Source organism: Patiria miniata, unplaced genomic scaffold (assembly GCF_015706575.1).
Source record: "Patiria miniata isolate m_02_andy unplaced genomic scaffold, ASM1570657v1 HiC_scaffold_28, whole genome shotgun sequence".
NCBI classification, from domain to species: domain Eukaryota; kingdom Metazoa; phylum Echinodermata; class Asteroidea; order Valvatida; family Asterinidae; genus Patiria; species Patiria miniata.
Genome location: NW_024037067.1, coordinates 1904267 through 1916772, shown reverse-complemented (window position 1 = coordinate 1916772; position 12506 = coordinate 1904267). Strand labels below are relative to the sequence as shown.

The 12506-nt window shown below is 39.2% G+C and overlaps 1 protein-coding gene across 1 annotated transcript; it reads left to right on the top strand.

Annotated features, from left to right (window-relative positions):
* LOC119734698 (CBL-interacting protein kinase 11-like) lies at positions 1-12396 on the top strand. Its single transcript, XM_038208235.1, has 10 exons — positions 1-378; positions 6061-6201; positions 7148-7244; positions 7582-7725; positions 8129-8260; positions 8623-8745; positions 8871-9020; positions 9440-9590; positions 9947-10077; positions 10596-12396. Exons 1-10 carry the CDS (start codon positions 223-225, stop codon positions 11063-11065), a joined length of 1695 nt encoding a protein of 564 aa, XP_038064163.1. The 5' UTR covers positions 1-222; the 3' UTR covers positions 11066-12396.
* The last annotated feature ends 110 nt before the right edge of the window (positions 12397-12506 follow it).

Below are 12506 nucleotides of genomic sequence, written 5' to 3'. Positions count from 1 at the left end.
ACAGTGTGCGTGTAACTGCAAAAGCCCATGGAAACAGAACATTTGAAAACACGACGCGGTAATGAAGACCCTGTGCATCGCCATATCGTAGCAGGCGCTAGGTACGGGGAGTGCTGCGTGAATCACATCGGGGGGTGCTTGTTCACTTCACTCATTCTTTTGAATCAGTAGGCAATCCCATTTTCTTCGGCTTGCTTTAAAGTTTTCAGGGATCATTTAAGGATGGGAAACGAGAGAATCTTCTACACCGACGAATCTCTTCATCTGAAGAGGAAGGGGGAAGGAGTATGGATGCCGGAGAAGGGAAGGCCCGTCTGGGATTCTCTGCATCTCGATCTGGTGGATGAAGGCACCATCGAAGAAGGACCTTTCTCGCAAGTAGGGATGATGAGCTGTTTTATAAAATTGTAAAATTATCGTATGCATTCATATGACACGAGGAAGACCATTACCATGGGAGGATGCCAAAGCCAAAGGCAACTTTGAATGCTGCGAACTAATAATAGTTCAGTTTCATTTCAGATATAGGCCTTATATCGAAAATGTTGCAAAGGTGTATGACTAGGGTGTTTAAAGGTATATTCCATCATTTGTAATTGTGCTTTTTATTCGTTTGAAACTACAAAGGTGCTCAAGATCTAAAGAAGGGTACTGAACAACTGACCTGATGAAGTTTCAGCTCAGCTTCAGCTGTATATTTAGAGAAAAACAACATTCTAGGATCTCGATTTCAAATCAGAAGTTGCTGAATCATGTTTTGAATTGGACCTGAATTCAGCGTCCGAGACACGTTCTCACTGAGCCGATTGCAGCTACCAGTCAGTGGCCGTGTCACGCACACAGCCCGATTTGACCTAAGTTTCTTACGCGCGCATGGCCCAAAAGCGTACGCGAGATTTTACGAGATGTATTTGAGACTACAGAAAAACACAAAAAGTACCTGGAAACATGCACTGTTTGGCCAAGATGGCTAAATAACTGAAAAGTTGAAATCATGTGCTTTATTTTGATACCAAAAATAACTGCTTTGGACATTAACATTTGGAAAAAACCCGGAAATTTCATGGCATATTTTTTAGTCAATTTGTCCGTGAAATAATAACGTCAAAATTCATCGAAATATTGTTTTTTGAGAAAAAAATACCTCGATAGATGTATTTAGTAGGTCTTTAACTACCTGAGACAGCTTTGTTTGTTTTGGATCGGTTGTGGTTTGCCATGAAAATTGCGAATTTTCTGAAGCCCTTACGGCCATCGTTCGCTGGCCTCGCATTGCTGTCAGTTGTGTGGACGAGAAAATAGAGCAGCTACGCGTGACACGGCAACTGACTGCTACGCGATGTCGCGCATAGCCTTTCACCAAGGCCATCGTGATTTAACTGGCCCGCATTCAAAGCGGCGAAATCGCGAAGCGACTGGAGATGGAGACCACACACGCGAGTGGCGAAGCCACGAGGGCCTTTTCTAACTTGTCGAGAAATTTTTATGTTTTTCTTTAAAAGGCTGCATCCGAATCTGTTGTCTAGAGCTATGTCTAGGTCTTCGCTCCATTAGAAATACGCGGAGACGCGCTGACAATAGACGTAGCCGTAGCTCTGGAAGCCCGTTTCGGACAAGGCCTAAGCTCGATTTTTGCTACCCTTTTGGGGTAGCAAAATTCCAACCAATCATCAGCCTTTTAGTGCGTGCGTGGCTACTACCCAGACGCGTCGACGCGCCCGGATGCTTGCACAAAATTTAAAAACAAAAAATGCGAGTCTAATTTTCCACGAGATCGTGACCGCGTAATTGTTCTTACATTATCTTATTTTAATTTTACTTATAAAAGTATTTCAAGAAATTATTTGAGTGTATGAACTTATTTTTCATCTGAACTTACAGTTATTTGCTCTTACGATTTCCTTACTCACCCTTCTTTTAAAAATAGAAGCGACTAGGCCAAATCCGCGTTGTGATTGGTTAACCTTCAGCACTCTTCTTATTTGCATAAAAATATGAATAATTCAACAAAATGAAGTTGGGAAAGGCCTCGTGGCTTTGCCACTCGTGCGTGCTGACTTAATCTTTGCTCCAGTCGCTTCGGGTCTTCGCAACTCCGCCGCTCTAAGCCACGATGGCCTGGGCGAAAGGCTATGTCGCGCACTGATCCGACGAATTATAGCAACCGCACGCGCGTGTGCGTCGTGCAAATGCTGGCGCGCGCTTCGCCGAAAAACAAAACGAACTACTAACTTGAGTTTCTTACGGTGCGTCTTTCGGAAGCACTGTTGGAAAGGCCTTCTTTTGTTGATTTCTTCAAAATGACAGCTTGCCAGAGTTTAGTTCCCTTACTATCTTTCAACCAAGAATGTTTTTCAACAATAATGACGCCAGTTACTTTTCGGATAGCTGCAAATGATGGACTCTGGCTTTAAGTCCAGGATTGTTCCAGGGAGACGGAGGGGGTGAGGCGTTGTAGCCCTTGCATAAAAACAAAGGCCCGTGAGCAATGAATCAAGATTTACAATGTTATAAGTAGATGACGTTATTTAAGAGAACTTAAGAAAATGGAGATTATTATTTCAAGTATGTAAATAAAACACCAATCGCAGTCGGAAGAAGGGGGGATAGGGCGGGAGGGCAGCCAACCAACACACCTTTAGATCCCGCCTTGGAAACGTATTCCTAAGTTTTAGTAAGGTTAAAAGGTGCTGCAGTTGGCACCCATCTGCCAGGAGTTGATGTTGATGCGACATTTCCGTCTCCGAGTTGAACATGCGCCCCCAATGATTAATTGTGCACTGCAAATTCAGTTTACAGTTTGAATTTGATTTAAACCTTGGAAAGCAAAAATTGTTTTATGAATTTGACGTTCTACAAAGGTGCTCATTTAGTAGTTTGCCCTTTCCTTTTTTTCGCAGCGGCAGGGTGACATGAACAAAAAAAACATACCATGCTAACTTCCAGCACGGAGGACCTGTTGGCAAATTCTATGTTGTCAAACCGCACCCATTCAAATCAATTGTTATGGCGACATGCCTAGATTACGAAAGCCCATTAGCGCCACTGCAAGTATATATGTTACAGATTGTGTAATTCGTTATTACGGATTATTAATTCGTTATTACGGATTACTAATTCGTTATAACGTATTATTTAATTCGTTATTACGGATTATTAATTCGTTATTACGGATTACTAATTCGTTATAACGGATTATTTAATTCGTTATTACGGATTATTTAATTCGTTATTACGGATTACTAATTCGTTATAACGGATTATTTAATTCGTTATTACGGATTATTAATTCGTTATTACGGATTATTTAATTCGTTATTACGGATTATTTAATTCGTTATTACGGATTATTTAATTCGTTATTACGGATTATTAATTCGTTATTACGGATTACTAATTCGTTATAACGGATTATTTAATTCGTTATTACGGATTATTTAATTCGTTATTACGGATTACTAATTCGTTATAACGGATTATTTAATTCGTTATTACGGATTATTAATTCGTTATTACGGATTATTTAATTCGTTATTACGGATTATTTAATTCGTTATTACGGATTATTTAATTCGTTATTACGGATTATTAATTCGTTATTACGAATTAGGTCTGATGTTCTCACACGTGGAGAGCACGTGACCAGGGGCCTGTGTATATAGGGCCGCTATGCACTCCTGTGCCATACTTGCCGAGTATGACTCAGAACGTATGAGTAATTCGTAATAACGAATTAATAATCCGTAATAACGAATTAAATAATCCGTAATAACGAATTAGTAATCCGTTATAACGAATTAGTAATCCGTAATAACGAATTAATAATCCGTAATAACGAATTAAATAATCCGTAATAACGAATTAGTAATCCGTATTATACAACACCTGAATAAATCCCCGTCATCTGATTGGTGAATTGTAGATCATGTGACATATTATTATTCGTGAAAAAAAGTAAAACTGCTGCAAACTGCTTACTGACTGGATGGACCTGAAATATATAAATCTTAAAATTAATGTGGCCTGACGTTGCGAACTTAGCAAGTTCTTCAGAGGCTAAAACAGAAATGACAGAGATACATACATTAACATGGGGGTGCACACAAACATGCAGGGCTGAAAGAAGAAACACAAAAGGAGGATTAGGAGGGAAAGGCGTGGAAAGATGCAGGGGAGGGTGGATGAGAGAACAAAGAAACAAAGGGAGATGGCAAACCACAAGGGGTCTGGTGTAAACAGGGGAGGGACCAGAAAGGGGAAGGATCAAAGGTCACAGGGAGTGGGAACGGACAAAAGAGTGTGAGAGTGAAGGGATGATGCGGGGGGGGGGGGGGGAACAGTATTAAGGTGGAAAGGGATGAAAGATGGCGGGAGATGTGTAAACACAAACAAGGAAGACCAGATGGATTATCTGTAACAGAGGACAATGGAGGAAGAAAAGGATTAATCATTTCCAAGTTGGATGTTGAGACCATGTGGTTGAATAGTTCGAAGACGATCATCCACACCTTCTCTCTGCTGAGGCGAACTGACTCTTTGCGATGGCCAAGAGATTCAATGCCCTGCAAAATCATATCAGAAATGGAGTGGTTAGGCAGGTTGAAGTGATGACCAACAGGGGTGTCTAGTTTCTTGGTGTTGACCGTTGACCGATGGGCATAGAAACGCTTCTTGAGCGTATTCTTAGTCTCACCTACATACTGCACTCCACAGACCCTGCAAGAAATGAGATATATGACATTAGAGGTGTTACAAGTGATGTTACCAATGGTTCTGTGGGTAGTGACAGAAGAGTGGCCAGAAAAGGAGTCAGACTCCTGGATATGAATCTGGCAGACAACACATCTGGAACTGCACTTGAAAGTACCATGCTGGGTGGGAGGGGATGCATCTAAGGAAGGGACTTCAGCTCGAACAATCAAGTCCCGTAGATTTCGAGGACGCCTGTAAGCCAATGTGGGGCCGTTGGGGATGGCGCGGGCAAGGCGATCTGAAGTATGGAGGATATGATGATTGTCATTAGTGATTTTGCGGAGGGGAGGGAGATTGGGGTGAAACGTGGTAACCAAGGGAATCATGGGTTTGGCCATGGCATCAGGGGCCTTTCCCGTGAGAGCTAGATTTCTGGGGATAGCTTTAGCTCTGGCAATGGCACGATGAACTTGGCGAGAGCTGTGACCCCTGGCCACCAAGTTGTTCTTCAGTATCTGTGTATGGCGGGAGAAATCGGAATCATTAGAACAAATTCTTCTGAGTCTGAGTGCCTGGCTAAACGCTATGCCAGTTTTGCAGTGCCTGGGGTGACAGCTGGAGGAGTGGAGGTACTGGTGGGTGTCTGTGGGTTTGGAATACAGGTCAGTTATTATTATTCGTTATTATTATTCGGTATAATGCACGGTGCGACCATGCGTTATACCCATGCGTTATACCGTTTCACTTTGCGCTTGTTCCATGACGCGGTATTTGCGTGCAAAATGCAAGCAAATTGTAGTTTATAATTTACCAATCAAATTACGAGAATTTATTCAGGTGTTGTATAAAACAAATAACGAATGTTTTACGTTCGTGCGATGGAAAGAATAATTTAATTCGGTGACAGATTGAATGTTCTATTCCACTCGGCTTCGCCTCGTGGAATAGAACATTCAATCTGTCACCTCATGAAATTATTCTTACCATCGCACTCACAAACATTCGTTATTTGTATAATAACGAATTAAATAATCCGTTATAACGAATTAGTAATCCGTAATAACGAATTAGATAATCCGTAATAACGAATTAATAATCCGTTATAACGAATTAGTAATCCGTAATAACGAATTAATAATCCGTAATAACGAAATAATATATATGCTGTAGGATCACGAACGGGAAGCGTTAATACGTTATGCGCCTATGTCTTAGTGAAAAGCTTATTATGAAATTTTAAGTCATATTTCTCTGCTTACTTTCTCCGTAAAAACGGAGGGACAAATACAAACGGGCTGAGCTGCAAGATTTTCAGACCATGCCCCATGTTCAAAAGACTTTTAACAAAGAATCATGTTTCATGTACAGGTTAGGAAGGTGTACTCTCGGAAGCTCAATAGGTACTTTGCCTTCAAGAAAATCTCCAAGTTACGAGCTCCCAAAGAAGCCGTGGACAAGTTTCTGCCCAGGGAGATCACCATCATGCAACAACTTGCCCATGAAAGACTGGTAAGAATTGGGTCAGGGAAGAGGCCGGCGAAAGTAGAGGGCAATCAAGGTGGTTCCGACCCCCTCTTTTAGTTTCGAGTAGTTTTGACCCCCCCCCCCCCAAGAAAAAAATAAAGGGAAGAGGGGAGTTTTGCGCGTGTCACATGAAAATCAGACTCCTATGAAAATCGGACCCCTATTTCCCTATTATTGGTTAATCCCTCGCACGTGACAGGTCACTCTCCGGACGATCCTAAAAATAGCATAGTATCGTACTCACGCGTGCGCAGTACTACCAATGAGTCCACATTTCACGGAGTCGGATATTCACGCTACACCGGCATCTTAATATAGTGGCCCCTCCTTTCTGGGGGGGGGGGGGGGGCAACGGATTTTAAGGGATTCTGTTTGCCAAGCCCCCGTATAGAATCATTACTTACCCATGGATGACAGTTAACCAAATCTTTTTCCAGTTTATTTTTTACCCAAAAGATTTCCTACCTTGATCTAGAAAGGAATCTTGAAAAGAGGTTGTACCGTGGGTTTATACACGTGCAAACAATAGGCCTAACTGTTTCTCAGATTGTTTCAGTTTGTGCATGACCTTTAATTTAACTTTGGTATCAACAAATTCCTCCCCCAACATCTCATGAATAGTTGTGATTCAATTTTAAGTAAAGTATAATTCTTACAGACCTGATTTCAGTGAATCTTCTGACTGTAAGTGAACCAATTTTTTTTCCTCAAATTGTCAGAAACGTTTCCCATGTAAAAAGAAGAAGAAGAAGAAAATTGAAAACCACCCAAATCAATGAAACAAGAAACGGGGGAGGTAGAACAGAGAGCTCAATGAGTTTATGAGAGCAGCAGATGCTCCTTTTACCTAACCCCCCCCCCCCCCCACCTTTGAATAGACCTCAGCCTTTGAAATGAATCTGGGCCGTAAATATTTGTTTTCCTGTTGTAGGTTGAAATGGAGGCAGTTTTAGTCACAGAGCATTACACCTTCATTCTTATGGAATACATCCCTCACGGAGACTTGACTAAATATATCAACAGAAGAGGTTGGTTGTCTGAAAAAAATCGATTTAAACTATTTTTAATTGATATCAACTTCATGAGATGAGTACAAACTATGCCACTGTATTTAATAATCCTCAACATTGTCACATTCCATACAAAGAATTTTCAAATAGGAATGAATCTCTAAACAAATTCATGGAGTTCAAAATGAACATGGAGTGAAAAAGCATATTAAACTGAAAAATAACTTAATAGCTAGAATTACTTGTTGTAAACAACATAAAGAAATTATGAGTTTATTAACATTTCAATTTGTATGGCAGTGTGGCACACTCATAGCAAATGTTCTGATAAGTTGAGTGATATTTTCCCCCGCAGGTCATCTGTGCGAGGAAGAAGCTCGTATGTTGTTTCATCAACTCTTGGATGCAGTCAGCTATCTTCATGCATTGGATGTGGTGCACAGGGATATCAAATGTGATAACATCATGCTAGATGAACAGTACAACATCAAACTTGGCGGTTAGTTCAATATTTAATAACAGAGACACACTAATGTATAATTCAAGTTATAATAAAGTCAGAGTTGAGTTAAGACGTTTAGCTTTGTCTATTTAGCATCCCATTTCCTGCCCAATTCAGTGTAGATAATGCCTGTTTTTGAGTGATTTTTAAAAGGAAAACAAACATTAATTAGTAGGACAAAAAGCAGCTTGCACAGCCAATGTATTGGCAACCTTTTTCTGCAGTGGAAAAATAAAGGTATGAGCCATCTTGGGAAAACAGGGTACTTATTTTGATGTATCTTCATTTTTATCAATATTGTCTCACAAGATGTCCATCTCACAACTATTCAAATTTCCCACTTAATAGCTAATTGTTTTTTTATTATGTAAATTTTCATTTGTAATTTTGGATGTAACAGACTTTGGCTTTGCTGCAATGTGTGAAGCAGGGCAAAAACTCAGTGAGTTTTGTGGTTCCTACGCCTACACTGCCCCAGAAATCCTTGCTGGGAAAGAATACGATGGCAAGAAAGCTGACGTCTGGAGCATAGGTAAGATTTCAAAAATAAATGCATTTGTCTCAATTTACACCTTCATATTGATGTAGGTTAAGTTTGCTTTGTTTGAACAAAGTTTTTCCAAGACAGAATACACTGAAACTGCTTTCCAATGGGAATGATCTAAAATGCATTAATGTTAGAAGTAGCAGGGCCGGCCTGACCTAAGGTTTATGTTCATGCATGAGGGTTTTGTTTTGCTTTGGTGTCTTGTTTTTAGGGGGGGAGTTTGTTTTGTGTGTGTGTTTTTGTTTGTTTGTGTTGTGTTTTTTTTTTTTGGGGGGGGGGAGATAGCAATCTGCAAGAACAAGTTTTGCCCACTCTCAAACTTCCATCATCTATGCATATATCCACAGGGGTAGTACTCTATGCAATGTTGTGTGGTCGTCTGCCATATCAAGATGAATCTTTGGACATCCTGATCGACAACATCTACAATCCTCAAGGCAAACTGCTCTTCCACAAGAAAGTATCCAAAGGTAGGAGGCACATTGACACAAATGAAATGACTTTGTTGTCTTCTTTGACTTGATGATGGTGCTTCTGAAAACATTTCTCACGTTGATGATTTATTTTCACTCTTTCGAATTCCGGTCAATATCAGACTGCAGAGACTTTGTGCGTAGCATGCTGATCACAGACCCCAAAGCACGAGTGAGTGTCAGTAAGCTGAAGCGAATGGACTGGTTGAACAAGCCCATCGACATGTCCACGGCGGATTATAAGACCCCACAATCATCATTTGAATCAGTCGGTGAGTTTCTGAAACACTTTATACGCCGCAATCTGTTTTCACTGGCTGTTGCTTTGTTAAAAAATAATGACTGGATCAGGTGTTACAAAATTCCAAAACCCCTGAATGCTCATACCAATTTAGTGTGTTTGCTACAGGTATACAAAATAAAAGCTACTGTCTTCCTCTGGACTATATTGCTTTCATAAGTACACGATGAAAGGTAGTTTTAAGAAACTCATTTTTCATGTAACAGACTATTGATATAATTGCTAAAACTTGGCATTTCCAATAAAAAAAATCAACAAATCACACAGTTTATCGCACATGCCATTGAATTTGCACTTTTTGTCCTGTTGTAATTTTTTTTTGTAAATCTAGCTCTTTCTGTTTTTCGACCAGTTTATTTTGAAAAGCTGTTATTTGTCTTTGACTTTTAGGTCCCATGCCAGCCGGTGGTCGACCCCGCCGTGCCTCCCTGGACATGAATGCTGAACATGGCTTCTCTGAAAGTCAGCGAATCATGGAAAATGAGAAACAGTGCCCTCACACTGTCACTGATGTTCTGCGAGCTGTGGCAGTCAGACATGCGTAAGTAGTTGTAGAAAACAAACTGTAGGTTATCATTAGAATGTTATCGATGCTCATTGAATTTTCATAATTTCTAATTTTTGAGTTTGCTCAGTTACAATATGTTTATTTTGATAACCACTAATAAAATATTTTAAAATACTGATTTTTGGTAGATGGATTTATATAACAATTAAAATCTTAACATCCCAAGCCCAGTGGTTGTACACATAAATTGACTTCTCCCTTTTCTGCTTTGTCTCAAACTATTACAAGTTTATCAGTACGTAAACTTTGTATTTCTATCCTTGTATCAAATCTTGTTGTCTTCATGAGTTTTTCTGAAGTGTTTTGCTGCGTGAATGTTCTTGTCTTAGATTTGGTGAGAGCACCACAGATATCCACAGGCATGTTGGGTTGCGGCCTGGAATACACCTGAAAGCTAATGATGTTGGCTTGACCGGACCCGCTGGCCGCAGGATCAGTGTACAACTTAGCCAACAAAACTGTGAGTTCAGCTCACAAACTGTCATGTATCTCATCCTGAGAGTATGTCTCGCTACAGAGACATTTGCCAACAAGATTCATAGAATGTCAATAATAATGGAGCAGTTTGGCCTATTTGGCCCTATATTGCAGGGTAAATGGTTATGTATGTTTGCATAAGAGGAGGCAAGTGATAACTTTTTGTACAAGACATTGCGTTATAGAATGGGCCATTATGCATCTACTTTTCCTAAAGTGAAAATGTGTGTGTTAATCTGTAATTTAAAAATCACCGAAATACTTTTTTCCTCAACATTTTTAATTGGAAGTTTAATTGTAGAACATTAAATAGTGTCACATCAAAAAGTTACAGTACAAAGCGAAAGTGTGTCGCATTTGAAAATCAAATCAAGATATTGGAAGTGTACCAGAACAATGTAGATGTGGACATTTAAAGCTGAATAACACCACCACTACCCTTAGAACGTTTTAAGTGATTATATGTAAATGTGACAGAACTTGTTGACTTTTTTTTTCCAGTGCCGTTATTTGCTGGTGGCAAGATGCAGCAAACAGCCGACACAGCAGATTCCAGCCGTCGTGCTCGGCGTGCTAGTCTCATGCCTGACCGTAAGGACAGCTTGTCAATGCTCACTTCAACAGCTCGTAAGGGTATCCAACATGGTGCCCTAGCTCCCTACCACGGGGTCCTACGTGCCACTGGCTCTCAGATCCTAATGTCCAATGAAGACCTGATGGCCTCTGCTATTAACCTGAATCAGGGCAAAGTCGACAAGGAGCTCCATGACATGCATTACTACACAGGAGCCAAAGTAGCCCGAGCAGCCGGTGCAAAGCGACACAAGTCAGCCGAGTGTACCCGCCGCAACTCCGTCTTCACTGATACACTGAAATTACGGAGTCAACCCAATGCCCTGGACCCTGCCGAACAAGCTATTGTCAACATGTTCAGATCCAAATGCGAAAAGATCAAGTACATGGTTGCTTAAGAACTTTCCATTGTAACTGCCAATGCCTAATTTTCAAAATCGTTTGCCTATTATGACCAACTAAACCTGATTTAAAACAATAGCTGTATTAAAATTGGATCAATGCACACCCACAAATTGTAAACTTCCAAGGGTTGTCTAAAAAAAAACTAACTCTTCAGTGGTAATATATAAATAATCATGGCTGTAAATTATTCAGCGTTATCATCATAATACCAAAAATTAGTGTATGAATAGATTATAAAAACCTCCACGAAATGTCAAAGAAATCACAATGAAACATCAATATTTGTCAAATTAACGTTATTAGGCATTTGATTCTGGATATGTTTTTTTTTTCTGTTTCTAATGTTTCTGACGAGAAGTGTGTCAACCACATTAGGCAAAAACAAAGGAATGCAACATAACTGCACATCAACTGAAATGCTTCTTTTATTGACTTTTTTGGCAATAATACAGAGCAAAGTAAATGAACCGTATTAAGTTCTGATGCACTAATTGTGTAACTATAAATCAGTTTTATTTTTAATTAAAGAGGGAATTCACATGTTTTGTAAATAATCAGACAACAGTATCGCCCACTCAAGGTTGATAATTCATATTAAAAATACAATATCAATAATAAAGATGGTATTGCTTCATCTATTTCATTTTTTTTTCAACCAAAATAAAATTGTGTTAAAATACAACAAGGAAACATTTTAATTGAAACAAATATAACGACTTTCATGAACATCTAAGGAAAGAAAAAAAACCAACTTTGATAATTTTGGTTTACGAAAATACAGAAAGAAAATATTCAAATAATTAAATTTAAAATGCTTGATTTTATACTGAATGCTGGTATAGCACAGACCTACATGATAACGAATATGATAGAAATAAGAAGGAACAAGTATCAGTTTGGCTTAAAAATATATACTGTTGGCATCTTAGATAATTTGGGGAAACCAGCATCTCGCTTATTCCTGTTTCCAGATAAAACGTACATGTAATAACTGAACATTGGAATGACATAATTAAACATCCAACAACTAAACTCTTTCCACTGGAAAATGACAGGTAAATGATACAATAAATGATGACATCAGCAAGTCACAGACTTGTTCAAGTCACTAAGCAGATTTCAAAAGGCAATGTTCATCTCACTGGACACATTTTTACTTAGTTCTTTGACAGTTGAACACTTCTTTGAAAATTAATCAATAAACTATTATACTTTTTTGTGATATCTATCAACACAAACATTGTTTTAACAACTCAGTGTAATGCACATGTATTATAAACCAAACCTGTTGGTATTAATAAAGAGGTGTTTTTTTTTACTTGTACCCATTTATTCCCTTATTATGGATTTTGCCAGTGCAAAAAAGTTTCTGAAAACATTCATTATTGAAAAATGTTCTTTTGTTTCATCTGAAATTTTGGTTGTTTCTCTATG

What these genes read in the sequence shown, in the direction of transcription:
- LOC119734698 (XM_038208235.1), top strand. Translation starts at nt 223, where the DNA reads ATGGGAAACGAGAGAATCTTCTACACCGACGAATCTCTTCATCTGAAG. An exon ending in AACTTGCCCATGAAAGACTG is followed by an intron (nt 6,202 to 7,147) that starts GTAAGAATTGGG and finishes TTCCTGTTGTAG; the next exon opens with GTTGAAATGGAGGCAGTTTT. An exon ending in TAAATATATCAACAGAAGAG is followed by an intron (nt 7,245 to 7,581) that starts GTTGGTTGTCTG and finishes TTTCCCCCGCAG; the next exon opens with GTCATCTGTGCGAGGAAGAA.